At 37.0% G+C, this 16632-nt stretch overlaps 2 protein-coding genes across 9 annotated transcripts in view; one reads left to right on the forward strand and one right to left on the reverse strand.

Annotated features, from left to right (window-relative positions):
* Positions 1-6679, reverse strand: part of ZMAT2 (zinc finger matrin-type 2) — a 69294-nt gene extending 62615 nt beyond the window's left edge. The window contains exon 1 of the mRNA XM_026672604.2: positions 6644-6679. Within this exon, the coding sequence (XP_026528389.1) occupies positions 6644-6661 (18 nt within the window). The 5' untranslated portion in view covers positions 6662-6679. The remainder of the gene's footprint in view (positions 1-6643) is intronic.
* The window catches only part of LOC113415272 (histidine--tRNA ligase, cytoplasmic-like), a 33531-nt gene continuing 23576 nt past the window's right edge, over positions 6678-16632 (forward strand). For 2 of the 8 annotated variants that reach the window (XM_026672603.2, XM_087961019.1), the window contains exons 1-11: positions 6815-7365; positions 8053-8250; positions 8986-9078; positions 10242-10361; positions 13639-13734; positions 14412-14537; positions 14799-14906; positions 15028-15126; positions 15793-15886; positions 16125-16252; positions 16342-16584. In XM_026672603.2, the coding sequence (XP_026528388.1) occupies positions 8149-8250; positions 8986-9078; positions 10242-10361; positions 13639-13734; positions 14412-14537; positions 14799-14906; positions 15028-15126; positions 15793-15886; positions 16125-16252; positions 16342-16584 (1209 nt within the window). In that variant the 5' untranslated portion in view covers positions 6815-7365; positions 8053-8148. Of the gene's footprint in view, positions 7366-8036; positions 8251-8985; positions 9079-10241; positions 10362-13638; positions 13735-14411; positions 14538-14798; positions 14907-15027; positions 15127-15792; positions 15887-16124; positions 16253-16341; positions 16617-16632 lie in introns of all 8 variants that reach the window. The other 6 variants (XM_087961017.1, XM_087961018.1, XM_026672601.2 and 3 more) reach the window with 6 other exon arrangements.

Genomic DNA, 16632 nt, shown 5'->3' on the forward strand with positions numbered 1-16632 from the left:
GGAATAGATGAGGTTTATCGAGTTTTCACAAGATATGCGATGAGAAATAGCTTACCAAGAGAAGTTCACATTAGATTTACAAAGAAAGCCATTAAAACACAAATATTGCAAGTGGCAAAAGAGAAAACATTGAAATATAAAGACAAGGAGATTGTGGTCTTGAAACAAATACCCAGAAGTGTGAAAGAGATGAAAAGAGAATACCGATTCCTGACTAAAATGCTACTTAAAAAAGAGGTGAATTATAGATGGCTGATTCCTGAAGGTTTAATGTTCACATGGCAAGAACAGAGACATAGAATTGACTCAATTGAGAAAGCGGAATTATTTTATACATAATTTTTTGGAGGGAAAAAGGAAGAGACAGAAAAAGAGATCTCACTAACTGAATTCCAAGAGGACTGCCAAATGGCGATTGAAAAAGAAGAAGGTGCAGTATGTGAAAAGGTGGAAGCCAAAGAACAATGTGAACTAAGATCTACGAGAGCTGCTAAACTTAACTACAAAATATAACCATGGAAGAGAAAAAACTGATTACAATTAATATAAATGGACTTAACTCAGCTGTTAAAAGGAAAACCTTTCATAAATTAGAGAAATTAAAATTTGATATAATTTGTCTACAAGAAGCACATATTAAAAAACTATATGAACAATTGTTAATACAGCCAAAATTAGGGAAAATATTTACTTCCTTGACACAATGTAAGAAAAGACGAGTGGTTTTATATATTAAAGAGACCACCCCAGCAAAATTGATTTATACCGATGATGATGGAAGAATACTAATGGTGGAAATAACGGACAATAATACGAAAACACTCCTGATTGCAATCTATGCTCCGAATGACAAACAAGAAGAATTCTACAAAAAATTACATATGAAAATAATTGAACTGGACTATGCTAATATAGTTATGATGGGAGATTTTAATGGAATTGTAGACAATAAATTGGACTATACAGCACAGAAAACAATAAAGCAAAACAGAAAGACTCTCCCTAAATCTTTTTTTAAAATGGTAGATGAAATAAACTTAAAAGATACATGGAGAGAAAGAAATGCTAAAACTAAACATCTTCTATTCAAATAGACACTTATCATGGTCCAGAATAGATATGATATGGATGTCAACAGAATTAATAACTAATATTCAAGAAATAAATATTGAAACAAGTACTTGGGCAGATCACAATCCAATGACAATTAAATGGAAAGGACAAAAAAGAAGATCGAGATGGACGTTAAATAATACTATTTTAAAGGAAAAAGACTTCACACAGTGGATGGAGAAAAAATTGGCTTTTTTATTTAGAGAAAACAAAAAAGAAGATACATCAATTCAGAATGTATGGGATACAATGAAGGCATATGTTAGAAGCTTGATAATAGACTATACAAGGAAAAGGAATACTATGAAAAGACTAGCCTCTAAGGCCTTAGAGGATGAGTATAAAAGACTTGACAAAGAGCTACAGAAAATGCCACAGAAAAAGGACATCAAGCTAAAAATGGATATAGTTAAACATAAAATGGGTCAAATAGAAAAAGAAGAATTAGCACAGAAAATTAGAGGTGCTAAACAGAACTACTTTGAAGACGCAAACAAACCAGGTAGATGGTTAGCATACAAATTGAGAAAGGAGAAAGAATCAAGAAAAATACTGCAATTAATAGATGACCAAGGCCAAGTTTGCTATGGTAGTAAAGAGAAGAAGGAAATCATTCGAGACTTCTATGGGAAATTATATATGCAAGAGAATACTGATGAGGAAAGAGTTAAACAGTACTTACAGAATGCTAATTTACCTCAGATACCTAAAGAGACTAAAATAATGTTAGAAAGCAATATAACGATGATGGAGTTAACTGAAGCACCCAAGAAGCAAAATAATGGAAAGGCACCAGGCCCAGATGGACTTCCAGCAGAATTTTACAAAACATTACAAGAATCGTTGAATCTTCCATTGCTAGAAGTTATGAATGAAGTTATGTTAAAGAAGAAGATACCTAAATCATGGTCAGAAGCCTATATTACACTTATTCCAAAAGAGGAGGCTGATCCATTACAAATTAAGAACTATAGACCCATTTCTCTACTAAATGCAGATTATAAATTTTTTTTCTTCAATATTGGCAGAAAGACTTAAAAAATATTTAAATAATTTTATTCATCCTGATCAAAATGGATTTCTGCCAAAGAGACAAATTAAAGACAATATAAGAGTAATCTTGGACACCTTGGAATACTACGAGGCACATCCTGAAAAACAAATGGCTCTGATATTTCTAGATGCACAGAAGGCATTTGATAATGTGAATTGGCAATTCATGTTATTACAGCTGGAACAGATGGGTTTTGCTAGAAAATTTATTCAAGCAATAGAAGCTATATAAGCAAACGGCAAAGGTAATGATAGAGGGAGAACTGACAGACTCTATCAATATAAGAAAAGGAACAAGACAAGGGTGCCCACTATCACCTTTGTTGTTTGTGTTAACTTTGGAAGTGCTAAACAGAAATATTAGAGATGAAAAGAATATAAAAGGAATAAAAAATAAAAAAGGAAGAATTTAAGCTGCAAGCATTTGCAGATGATCTGGTTTTCATCTTAGAAGACCCTCTAGAAACAGCATCAAAATTGATAGAAAAGATAGAGACATATGGAAAGGTGGCTGGTTTGAAAATAAATAAAGATAAGACAAAGATCTTGACAAAGAATATGCTATTGAGGCAAAAGGAAGAACTGGCAGACCTATTGAAAATTCAGGTCACGAATAAGATCAAGTATTTGGGGATATATTTGACAGCAAGATGTAGTACATTAAAAGAGAATAATTATATCAAACTTAAACAGCAGATAGATCTGGCGAAATGGGAAAATTTACAATTGTCACTAATAGGGAGAATTTCAACAATCAAGATGAATATATTACCCAGAATTTTATATTTGTTTCAAACAGTTCCAATTAGGCTGGGAAAAGATTACTTTGAAGATTTAAATAAAATTGTGTTGAAATATATATGGCAAGGTAAGAAAGCGAGAATAAAGTTAAAACTTTTGCAAGATGCTAGAATTAGAGGAGGATTTGGTTTGCCTAATTGGGAGTTGTACTATCAAGCTACAAATCTGATGTGGGTTAAGGAATGGATAACACTAAGAAATACTAGATTGTTGATATTAGAAGGACATGATTTGTTGTTGGGGTGGCATGCTTTCTTATGGTATAAAGGAACTAAAACACAGGGGTATTTTAGAAGACATTATATACGGGAGTCTCTGTGGTTAAACTGGGAGAAGATTAAAAGACAATGTTATTTGAAAATTCCAGTCTGGCTATCGACTATTGAAGCATTTTCTTATCCTATAATATACAAAAAGGAACAAACAGTTAGATATGGTGAAATATTGAATGAAATGGGTGAACTCAAATCTATACAAAAACTAGAGGAACAAGGTATAAAGATGAATTGGTTTTCATATGCGCAAATACATTCATGGTATGATAAAGATTCTAAAATGGAAGGTTTCTATGATAAATCGACTGATTTAGATAAGATTTTGACAGGTACTGATGAAAAGGTGATTAAAAAACTGTATGGATATTTATTAGAAATTAAATTAGAAGAAGAACAAGTTAAAGAAACTATGATTGCTTGGGGGAAGAATTTTGGATATGGTATCGATTTAGAGAAATGGCAAAAATTGTGGTCTCAAAATTATAAAATGACAATGTCAAAAGCATATAAAGAAAATTTGTATAAGATGTTTTACAGGTGGCATTTCCCCCCGACAAGAATAGCAAGAATGTTCAAGAATAAATCCGAAAAATGTTGGAAATGTCATCACCTGGCTCATATTACCATATGTGGTGGACTTGTGAGGATGCTAAAACATACTGGACTAAAATCTACATGTGGTTGGAAAAAATGACAAAAAAACATATAGACTTGAAACCAGATATATTTTTATTGGGAATTTTACCTGAAATATATAGTAAAGACTTGAAATACCTGATTGTAAATGTATTAACAGCGGCTAGGATTGTATTTGCTAAAAACTGGAAAAATGAGAAAATACCATCACAGGAGGAAATTATTAAGAAAATATTGGAATGTGCTGAAATGAGTAGATTGACATTTGAAATTAGAGAACAAGAGGATAAACAATTTTATAAAATTTGGGATCTTTTCTATCAATGGTTAGACAATAAAATACTGTAATGAAATATGTAGACTTTTAGAAAATAATAAATATATAAAGATGTGCTTCTTTCTTATTATATCTACAAAATGATTTTAGGATAGATTTGGGGTGATAATATGAACTGTTATAAAATAAACTAAGTAAATTATGATTATCTTGTAAAACCTGAATGAATAAAAGTATAGTCAAATGATTAATAATGATGCTAAGGTATTTAATTTTTGATTGAAAATACGAGATTATATGCAATGTAATTGTAATTGAAGACTACGAAATGGAAGCACAAAACAATTTGTAAACCAACCGGCACACTGTATGTATACATATGGAAGATGGCTTGATGTTTTTATGTTTTGTTTGTCTATGTTTGTTTTTAAAAACCAATAAAAATTATATATATATATATAAAGATGACATTCCTCTGTGAATAGGACCTGCAACATGCCCTTCCTGCAGGATCTGATGGGATGGGTGTTATCTGTTTTGGAAGAGACAATCCCTCAAATAATCCAGTCCCATGCTATGTAAAACCTTATCAGTCACATTATCAGTATCTTGAATTGACTCCAGTAGGAAACCAGTAATCAATGCAGCTCGTGGAGGATAGTGTAACGTGTTCTGATTTAAGTGTGCATGTATATGGTACCATACTGAAAGGTAAAGGTTTTTCTGTCCAGTCGCATCCAACTCTACAGTGCAGTGCTCATCTCCATTTCAGTCAGCATTTTTTGAAGAAATTTTCCTTGGTCATGTGGCCAGCATGGCTACATGCCTCCAAAGGCAACAGAATGCTGTTACCTTTCCACTGAAGATAACAATGGGACCTATTAATATATTCACATTTCAATGCTTTAGAGTTGCTAGGTGGGCAGAAGCTGGGGCAGGAACAGGAGCAGACCCTATCATGCGACGCTTAGCTCTCAAATCCGGGCTGCCAGCTTTCCAGCTGACAAATAGCTCTTGGCTATCTGCAAATGTCCATTATGCATTGGTAAGCCTAAGAAAGATATATGTCCCTATAGAAATAGACTGCTTACTGAATAATATGCGTAAATTATGGTTTTGTTCAACTAAAAACAGGTTTCCAAATTTCTTAATATTTTCTTGTCTTTTCATTTTACAGTATCCTTTTTAAGGTAAAATGAGCAGAGCAGCACACAACGATCCTATTCATATTATTTTCCAACCTTTTTGGCACTGCATATAGACTGATGATAATGTCATTTGTATTTCTGTGAGCTTCATAATGTATGAACCCAGTTCCTGTTACCTGTAAACCATCGTTTCTTAGCTAATCCAATGTGCCAACTTTATATAACTTCACAGGTAGTCCTCGACTTATGACCAGTTGACCCCAAATTTTTTGTTGCTAAGTTAAACATTCGTTAAGTGCCTCATTTTACATTTTTCTTGCCACAGTTGCTAAGTGAATCAGTGTAGTTGTTAAGTTAGTAACATGTTTGTTAAGTGAATGTGGCTTCCCTGTTGACTTTACTTGTAAGGAAGTCACAAAAGCTGATCAATCACGCAACTCCAGGACACCGCAACTGTCATAAATAACAGTTAGTTGCCAAGCATCCAAATTTTGATGTGACCCTGAGGAAACGCTGCAATGGTCTTAAGTGTGAAAAATGGTGATAAGTCACTTTTTCAGTGCTGTTGTGACTTTGAACAGTCACTAAATGAACTGTTGTAAGCTGTAGTTTATTCTATAAAATGGTTTAAAAATGTAGCTTCAGGCGTCTATCATAAAAAGTGAACCCACTATGTGGCTAATGTCATACGTGAAATCAACAGGAAAGTAGCTGAAAATAAAATTGCCAATGATCTAACTTAAAACTGTGGACAAAGCTGGCTGAGGAATTCTGGGAGTTGAAGTCCACAAGTCTTAAAGTTGCAAGTTTGGGGACCCCTGAGCTAAAGTGATAGCCAATAAAAGGAGATTCATAAGCAGTAAAGTTGTTTGCACAAAAATCATTTAAAATTAAAGACTTTGCCACCTTTAGATGCTGTGGAAGATGGAGTTAATATCCAAAAGTTAGTATGCAACCTTGAAGTCTGCATACCACAGAAGCAAACCTTTTAATCTCCTCCTTTAACGAAGAAACCTATCACCTTATCGTCTTATCCTGGGAGCTTCCCGATTTCTGTCCGTGAGGCCACTGTATCACCCAAAACGCTGGTATGACTATGGCCAAGCCCACAGAGGCTCCTCGGGGTCCCAGCTACACACACATGCATAGAGAACACAGCCAAACCTATCAAAGAGTTGGAGTCTCTTACGGCCCGTAAAAAGAGGAGGCGCTCCAGATCTCCGCCGATGAAATTATGCGGAGGTCTTTACCAACTCTGCGTTACGATTCTGAGCAAATGAGCTAGAACAGAAACCGTATGTTCCCTTCTTTGGCGGAATAAACACAAACCCACCACCTACCCCGCTACTCGACGCCATCTTGCCTCCGAAGAGTCCGGAAAGCCGGAAAACGACGCGCGCCCTCCCAACGCTCGGGAAGGGCTTCCTGGTTGCAGATGCCCCCGGGAAGTGGGGAGGAAGGTTATCCGATCAGGAACTTCCCTCCCGCCCCACAGACCGCGGTAGGGCCTTTCTGCTAGTCGGATGCTCCAAAGTATAAACCTGGAGGCTGAATGAACACGCGCTTTGCTTTAACTTTATGCTTTGAGCAGAGACTCCAGTAGTTGCAAACCTTTAAACGATTGTGCTTGTCCACGTGTTCGTGTCACGTGTCATTTCTGTAGCCTTAAAAGAAACCGAGGAGTTAAAATAAACAGGACAGTGTGTCAGAAGACTGGAGCAGGGTGGGTGAAATGGTTAATTTACTGCAGTATTTCTCAACTTTGGTGACTTAAAGATAGGGGGGCTTCAATTCCCAGAATTCCCCAGCCAGTCTACTGCCTGGAAATTCTGGGCTTTGAAATCTACCTATCTTAAACTTTTCCAAGGTTGAGCAAAACTGGTTTATCATTTTAAATCTGTGTCCGAGAAAGTGAAAACGATTTACTTCCGGTGAGGAATATACTGTCGTCTTATGAAGTTGACCTAAGCTTTTTTCTTCGAGAGGGACTTTCTCAATGGTTTAGAAAATTTCCTTTGAACAATTCGTGCACTTTATGGGAACTTTAGAGAATGGTGATATGGTAAGATTATCTGCACAACCTTTTGTCATTTTGTGAAACGGCGGTTTAACTTTTCAAAAATTGCATTTGTGCGTTCGTTGCCATTCTTAATCGATTCCTTAATCTGATTAACATACAGTGTTTGTGAGAGTTGGCTGGTGCAGAATTGAGCAATCCTTTTGTATCGGCTTGGCTTGCAACAAGGAAGTGATGCAAAATTCGTGGGATTTAGCACGCTCCTGGGCAGGATTTTTCTTTGGAGAGGTAGTTTCAATGGATCTTTTTTCTTCCTGTGTCTAAAGTGTGTTTCCTCCTTTAAAATGGCGGAAAATCCCGACCTTCATTTTTACCAATGGGCTGCAAGAAAGAAGTTAGGGTCTTTAAGTTACTCATCCCCTTAGTATTGGCAGTAGGAGTCCCGACCTGTACTGTGCCATAAAGTTTATTTTGTGATCCTTATGCTAATCATATCTTGACCTAATCTTTCTAATAGATTTGGGAGGTCCAAATGCAGTGAATCCATATTCGGTATACCTCTTAAGCTCTATAGTCGTTATGCATGTGATCAATGAATGCAAATGTTGTCTCCCAGGCTTTATTTTACTCTGTAATGATGCTATGTCTTTGCTGTAGTACTAAGCGTTAAGCCAATATGATTATTTGTTTCGTCCTTTTCTTCATTTTCTTTGCATGTCTTATTCTTTACAGATAATAATTCTGCTCACCTTTGGCTAAAATGAAGGGAATTTTTCATGTATCTGTATTACACTACAGCAGCTGATGTAATTATCTAAACTTTCCAACATGCAATGTATCACTGTTTTAAGAACTGCTTCCTCTCGGACTCAGCACTTGCCTGTACAGTTTCGCATCTTACGTTTGTTTTCCAGTCATCTTCCAAATCAGGTGTGTCTCATTTAGCAGTACTTAATTCTCCTTAGTATAGTTTGTTTATGTAGTTAGAATTCTAGAATTATTTTGATTTATGGCTCTGTTTATTGACTGGGAACTAAATCAATTGGAAATATTGGAATTGATAAATATTTATATAATACTTTTTTATCCATCATCCATTATTACATGCAACTTAATCTGTAGATACTGATTTATGAACAATATTTTATTTATTGCTTTCAAGTTAAAAGATGCCAGATAGCTAGACTGGGAAAAATCACTTTGCTAGATTACACGTGGAGTTCTTTAATCACATAAGCCTGGGCTAGGTGGGCAAGCATCTGAATTAGTATTACAAAGTTACTTCAACGTGTTTGGGAGGTCTTGTTAACAATATTTAAGTTAAGTGTAATACCATATGCCAACTTTATTAATACATATTTTAGAACAGTAAAGTATTTCTTTTTAAATGGAAGAGATATTCTCCTGAGTAGGCTCTGAGATAATGGCTGAGAGAAATTCATGCACTGAGTTTGCCTGGCTTATGGGCAACAAGAACCTGTACCCCATCCCCATGCCAATCCTAAACTTAACCAATATACCACACAGAATCAGAATAATCATTGAAAGTACAGAAGTTCTTTTGTTCTGTGTTTTACAAGTTGAATTTTGTGACAATAACAAGGAGTAGAAAATCAATGCTATTTCTTTTCTATATCATATTTGTATTACTCTGCTCTTTCCCAGGTTACTGAAGATGCAGAAAAACAACTGTCACATCAGCAGAATGCAGATTCCTTTTGCTGCCTCAAAAGGAAACCGATTCTCAAAGTTCCCAAGGTAATGCCCCAGGATGGTGACATTTCTGGATCTACTGTATTATTTTCCTCTAAAGAATTTCTTGGAGTTAGCAGTGATACTCTGTTAAGGGGAAAAATGCACTTTTAAGTGAACTTGCACCTTTCCAAATAAGGTGTGTGTTTGTGTGTATATACATACTGTATATAGATACACATACACATATATATATATATATATATACATAGAAATATATGCCCACACACATTCTGCTTTTTCAGTTTTATCCTCTCTTCCAAACATTTTCTAATCCAGACATATCAAACACAAGGCCTAGGGGCCAAATACGACTCGCAGTGGACCCAGATTTGGCCCACAGTGCCAGCCTGGAGAGCTACCCTGATCTACAGCTGATCCCAGCCAAACACTCCCCCGGCACATGCATAGGAGGCAACTAGCTCACAGGGGCTGATAGTGTCCAGCCGCAGCAGCCCATCAGCCCCTCAGCTGGCGCATTCGGGGGTTCCTCAGCCAGTGCAGGGGTGGTGGGCTATGACAGTTGGGCTGGCCCTCCAAGCAGCAGGCAGAGGCTCGGGGGAGGCACACTGGGCTGCCCACTGGGCGGTCACCCACCTACCCACCTGCCCCATCCCACCATCTGTCTTTGCTTGAGCACCTCTATCTCCACCTGTTGTCTGTGCCGCTGGGATGGGGTGCAATTGCACAGTCACCTGCCAACCTAGTCTTCCAGCTCTGCCACACACATGGAACAAGCCTTCCATTCGCTGCCCCACCCATGATGGCCCCGGTGAACGGGAAGGGTGGAGAGCAGGCTCACTGGAGGATAAGGTTGGACAGCGGGAATTAAGCATGCAGGGACTGCAGTGTGGCAGTGACAGTGACTGGCTGGGCTGCCTTTCTGTGACCCCACCATCTGTCTTGTCTCCTCTGATCAGGCCCCGGCACCAGCCCTGGTTCTGTCCTCCGCTGGAGACACCTGGATCCCCCCCCCAGGCCTGCCTGATCCCCAACAGGTGGCCCCGGATGGAAGCAATGTTTAGCTGCCCACTCCTACCCAGTCAACCATGACTACCTGGCCACATTCTCCCCAGACCCTGAGGGCAACCACAGTCCTGAAGCAGCCATTAATGAAATTAAGTTTGACACCTCTGTTCTAACCTCTTTGTTTTGCCTTGAACTCGTAGGGTACCAGGGATTTTAGCCCAAAGCAAATGGCTATCCGGGAAAAAATCTTCAGCATCATAATTAGTTGTTTCAAACGTCATGGAGCAGTGACAATAGATACTCCTGTATTTGAGCTAAAGGTGAGAGTAAGTCAGTAATAATTTTGCTGTTGCTGATAAGGTTTTTGTAGCCTATTTCTTTGGAATAAACAAACTTTCTTAATTTTAATTAATTAAACTATACGCATGGTTAAACATGGTGATGGGTGAGGAGAAAGGAAGGACGGTTGTGTTTCATTTTTATTGTTGAACTTATTATGCTGCTACTTTGTTTCAAATAATGAAGTTTAGAACTAGAGATTAGGATAGTTTCTTAAATGGAAGTGTATTTGTTCTGTAGTGTCCTTATACAGGTAGACCTTGAGTTATGACTGTAATGGAGCCTGCCCATTATGGTCATAAGTTGTGACAGTTGTGAAGCGGGCCAATCATATAACCCACCCAATTTTATGATTCTTTTTTGCTGTGGTCCTTAACCGAACACATCAGTTAATTTGCAAACCAATGATTTGATATGAAGCCAGTTTTGCCAAATACCGAACACAGAATGGCCATAAATGTGACCCAACGAAAAGCACCTGATTGCAGTCACTTGGGGGGGAATCATTTGAACTTTGAATGTGGTCATAAGTACCCCCCCCCAGGTAAGCTCATCTGAATTTCAAATGGTTGGCTAAACAACCAATCATAGGTCAACCACCTATAACCGTGATGATGAACCTATACCACATGTGCCGGAAGTGGCACACAGAGCCATTGTCCGTTGCTCTTCCAGGTTCCATGCGTGTGCCGGCCAGCTGATCTTCACGCGCACAGGTGCACCAGAAACCGGAAGACCAGCTCCCCCCCAGTGCACATGCATACCCTGGCCAGCTGGTCTTCGTGCGCATGGGAGCGCCGGAAATTGGAAGAGCACAGCGGCCAGCTGGTCTTTGTGCATGGGAGTGCCGGAAACCAGAAGACCAGCTCCCCAGCATGAATGCGTGTGCTGGCAAGCTGAGTTTCACGTGTGCATGCGCATTAAAAATCAAAAGAGCTGGTGCGCATGCGCGCACCAGGAAGCTAAGCTTCCAGTTTCTTGCACACGTACGTGAAGGAGCTGCTCTTCCAGTTTTCAGGGTGTGCACACTCCCATTTCAGCACTTGGTACTGGAAAGGTTAGCCACCACTGACCTATAATGTGAAATTCTACAGTGTCCTTCATTTTCACCAAAATGTTTTTTTTAACCTATGTCTTTTACAAGCAGAATCATAATGTTGGGAGTACATGAAAATCATCAGGTTGATTAGGATAATACTAGGTAGGAGATATTTCTAGCATACCCTAAGACAGATTTATCATTTCCAAGTTTACAACAAATGATGTTAAAGAACTAAAAAGATGAATGTAAGCCGAATAAATTTTATTCCTGAGGATAAAGTCATAATAAAATGTTTAATATCAATTTATGATTTTATAAAACATTCTTACAATGAGGGTACAGTAATGCTGTGTGTTTTGCAATAAAAATAGTAAATATAGCCATGTATTTCAAACAGATCACTGTGCAATAGCATCTCTTCTACAATGGAAATTGTCATATATGAAAATATATTGTAATACGATACATTATAGTACTATATCCTGACTGTGGTAACTTAGTGCTTAAATCATGAATTATAAATTATCCAAGTAAAAATTGTTTCATACAATTATTACAATTATAAAATAATTGTTGCAAGCTTATTCTGTCCTTTTTCATAGCTGGATTATTTTTATAAATCATTTTTTTCCTATGTTACACAGGTAGCCTCAACTTGCAACAATTCATTTAGTGACCTTTCAAAGTTACAATGGCATCGAAAAAAGTTACTTATGACTATTTTTCACATTTATGACCATTGCAGCATCTTCATGGTCACATGATTTACATTCGGATGCTTGACAACTGGTTCGTATTTATGACGGTTGCAGTATCCTGGGGTCATATGACTATCTGACAAGCAAAGCCAGATTCACGTAACCATGTTGCTAATTAAAAAACTACAGTGATTCACCTACAAATGTGGCATGAAAAGTTGTTAAATGGGGCAAAGCTCACACATTTCTCAGCAACATAAAATTTGGACTCAGTTGGGGTCATAAGTTGAGGACTACCTGAAGACTGTTTAAATTTGATGTATTTGATACTTCCCAAAATGTGTATTCTTCTTGCTGGTCTTTGGTACTTTGCTTTGTTTGAGGAAAATGCTTTTAATCTTACTCATGGCAAAACAACTTCAACTGAAGCCATGTTTCTGCTTCGGTTCTTGGTTGCCATTCAAGGGGGAGGGAAGAAAGCATGGGGGGGGGGGGACGACTCAGGAATGTGGTGCCTCAGCCAGCTAGTCACAACATCTCCCAGTGGCATGTGAACCAAGGTCATTCCAACAGACATTTGTCAAAGTTGAGCGGGAACCTACACCTGGACTGATTGGCCCATGTGACCTGAGGGATAAAGTGCGGTAGGGAAATCTTATTCTTTTAACTATCCCTGAGCACGGGAATAATTTAGAGCTAGCTTCACCTTTCTAAGTGCCAATAAAAGATCTCTTGAGCCTGCAAACAGTCCTGACTCCCTGAGTTCATTACTCAGAATGATGACATAAATGAAATTATTATTAAAAATAATAATACAGCTATTTATATTTATTATATAGCTATAATATAAGTAATATTCTTCAGCTACACATGAGTGTGGGCCAGCTGAAAATTCGGGATCCAAATGCATACTCTGATAAAGAGAATCTTAAAGGTGAATATTTATTTGAAGCCAGAACTTTTCCTTTAAGATTAATGGATAAACAATTAGAAAAGAAAAACAAGGAAGGTTATTTAAATGTGCAACCAGCACAGTGAGTTTACTGTAAACACAAAGGTAGGAAGATTCAATGGCTAGTAAAGTTAACATTTTCCTGAAATGGATAAATTAATTTATTTGATTAGATTACATTTATTGCCAACTGGAAGTCTCTAATGGACATTTCTGAAAAAAATGAACTTGTGACTTACAGTTTTGATGATTAGATAGGATAGATTATAGAAAGAAGAGTAATATAATATTACTTTGGAGAGAGGTTAAATATATATTTGTACTTATAACTGCTGTGAAGAATACTGGAAGCTACTTTATACTTTTTCCTTTCTTTTCTATTTCTCCTTTTTTTCCTTTACCTGCATCTTTTTTTCTATGATATTTCTTTTTTCTTATTTTCAATTAGTTTGCGTTAGTTTTCATCTTCTTGCTTAAAACTTTTACTGAAATTATAAGTGAGATTGAAATATAGAGTTACAAAAGGCAAAATATGTTTTTCCTTCTTTTCTTTTCCTTCATTTAAGGAACTCTTGCAAGAGAACTATGGTGAAGAGGCAAAGTTGATTTATGATCTGGAAGATCAAGGAGGAGAGATGCTGTCTCTTCGATATGACTTAACTGTATCCTAACAAAAATTCTAACTTGCAAGAACCATTTTTTTAAAGATTGTCTCTGCATGACTCATAACAGTAATTGAAGACTGGCCACAAATTGCAAGGGATTCAGAAGAAGCTTCCTCTTTCTAGTTGATTTGTGAGCATATCAGATCAGAACTCTTATTTACATTGTTAGCCAGGATGTTCTCATTCACAATTTAGTGGTGAAACTCTGTAATATAAACATCATGAACCAGTGCAGTATGTCATCTTATGTAAAAGTCTTTGAAACCATTGAGAAGATATAGAGAATTCTTTCTACATATGGTTAGTCCTCAGTTGAGCCAAGAATTAAGGTCATAAGTCGACGCATGATTTTTGGGACATTTTTTGCAGTGGTTGTTAAATTAACACTGCAATCATTAAATGAATGTTGTGGTCATTAAAACATGATCTGACCCTATGTGAGATTTTATACACCAATTTTACATCTTAAATTTGTCACTCAAAAAGTCTGGAAATGTAGCCATACTGATGTCACTGGATGGATTACTAGCACTTGAAAACTAGGTGTGGGTTTGTTTTTTTGTTTGTTAGTTTGTTTTTTGTGAAAAAGTAAAATATTTTGCAGGTAGAAAAAAATTGCCCATTGTTTGCTTACTTTCTGTGCTATAGGCAAGTTTTCTTAACTATGTTTCTAGGTGCCATTTGCTCGTTTCTTAGCTATGAACAAAATTAAACGATGTAAACGTTACCACATTGCAAAAGTCTATAGGCGTGATAGTCCGTCCATAAAGAGAGGACGCTTCAGGGAGTTTATCCAGTGTGTGAGTATCTGCAGGTTTTTCCACTTTGGAGAGTCAAAACAAAAAGGCTTAGCTATCTTCTTTCTTTGACCTTTAAATTGAACTTGTCAAAGAAGCAGAGAATTCCATGTCTGAAATATGGAAATGAGTGAATGCTTTGTGAGATGGGGTACATATGTTACTTCACACTTCAGGAAAATAGGATTTAATCACTAAGTACTTCAGTTATTCAATTTACCTAGTTTATTTGGAGATTTTTAAAAGCTACTTTCTGTATTCCAGGATTTTGACATTGCTGGCCAATACGATCCTATGATTCCTGATGCAGAGTGTTTGAAAGTCATGTATGAGATCTTAACTGCCCTGCAAGTTGGAGATTTCCTTATCAAAGTAAGAAAAGCTGGCTGTTTCTTAATCTAAATGGACTTCTGTTATGAACTCTTACCTATTAAAAAATCTGCAGGATGCATTTATTTTTTAATCTTTTTTTTATTTCTGCTGTTTCCCCCAGATCAATGACAGGCGCATTTTGCAAGGGATCTTTACAATATGTGGTATTCCAGAAATCAAATTTGAAAGGATTTGTTCAACTCTTGACAAATTGGATAAGGTTAAGTATCTTCAGTTTGATCTTGGTGGGTTTGTAGGAGAGGCAATAAAGTGAATTGGTTAAGTACAGGAGGGGAAGAGTATAATAATTTGTGTATTTGATCATATATTCGAAAGGTAGCAGGAAATGCATGCATAAGGGAACATGGAATAGATAGGATATGTATATGGAAATGTGAGGGCACATGAGGGATCGAATGATAACTGAATATGTGATGAAAGTATGTATGTAGCATGTTTGTGCGTGAGAGAATTTGTGGTTGTGCATATGGAAGGGGGGGTAAGGAATGCAGCCATTGAAGTACTTACTTGAAGTGCGGTTTTGTGAATTAGCACTACTAGACTCAGCAGGTGTATGCCTCAATCAATAGGATTTGTTTGGATTCAGGCACATATGAACATACAAGCCTTAGTATGGCCCTTGGCTCTGAAAATGTTACCCATTCATGGGGTATGCATTAAATAAAAATAGGTAATTATTTTACTTGGATCCTGTTAAATTGCATTCCCTATGTCTGTACGTCATCCATGTTGAAAAAAATTGTCAGTTTAAATTATTTGCTTTTTGAGCAAAGAAATGCATTAGCCAAAAGATGAATTATTTAACCTTATTTAAATTATCTTTAATTATTAAAGATAATGCATTCCTCCCCCACTTCTTCCACAGATCTCATGGGAGGAAGTGAAAAATGAAATGATCCTAGAGGATGGTATTTCTCCTGAGTGTGTCAATTGTATTAGTGAATATGTTCAACTTCATGGTGAGTATCAGTATAGGCATTCTATAATGTGTTAATAATTAATCTCTAGTTGGAGTAAGATTGACTATGATCCTATGGATATTTTGTGGGAAGTATTCTTTATATTTTGTGTTCCAAACTTTAGATTCAATTTAAGTTGAAATAATGTTGAGTTAGTATTGTAATTGCAAGCTTTACTGAAGGTGATAGAAAACAGTGTAAGTATATCTTCCATTTTTATATGCATCTTTTTCTGCAGGGGGACCAGGTCTCATTGAGAAGCTTCTCAAGGATCCAAAACTGGCACAGAACAGATTGGCTATGGAAGGACTGGAGGACATGAAATTGCTATTTGAATACCTTACTCTGTTTGGCATCATAGATCAGGTGAATTGGAATGTGATATTAAGTAAATATAAGTGATCTGTGGCAGTCTAATACTTTCCTATTAAAAGCCCTCTCTTCCTGTTTCACAGGTCTCCTTACATCTGAGTCTGGCTCGTGGTCTGGCTTATTACACTGGAGTCATTTATGAGGCTGTTTTATTGGGCCAAAAGCATAGCCGCCTAAATGAGTCTCTTAGCTTAACAAGTGTGGCTGGAGGTGGACGCTATGATGAGCTTGTAGCAAAGTTTGATTCAAAAGGACATAAAGTACCTTGCGTTGGACTCAGTATTGGTGTTGAAAGGCTCTTCTCTATCATAGAGCAGAATAATGAGGTAAGGTCTTTTAATCAGAAGATTTAAATACCGTATATGCCGGCGTAT

This window comes from Notechis scutatus, chromosome 3 (assembly GCF_049901735.1).
Source record: "Notechis scutatus isolate UNSWTSFEM ecotype Mainland chromosome 3, rNotScu1.2, whole genome shotgun sequence".
NCBI classification, from domain to species: Eukaryota; Metazoa; Chordata; class Lepidosauria; order Squamata; family Elapidae; genus Notechis; species Notechis scutatus.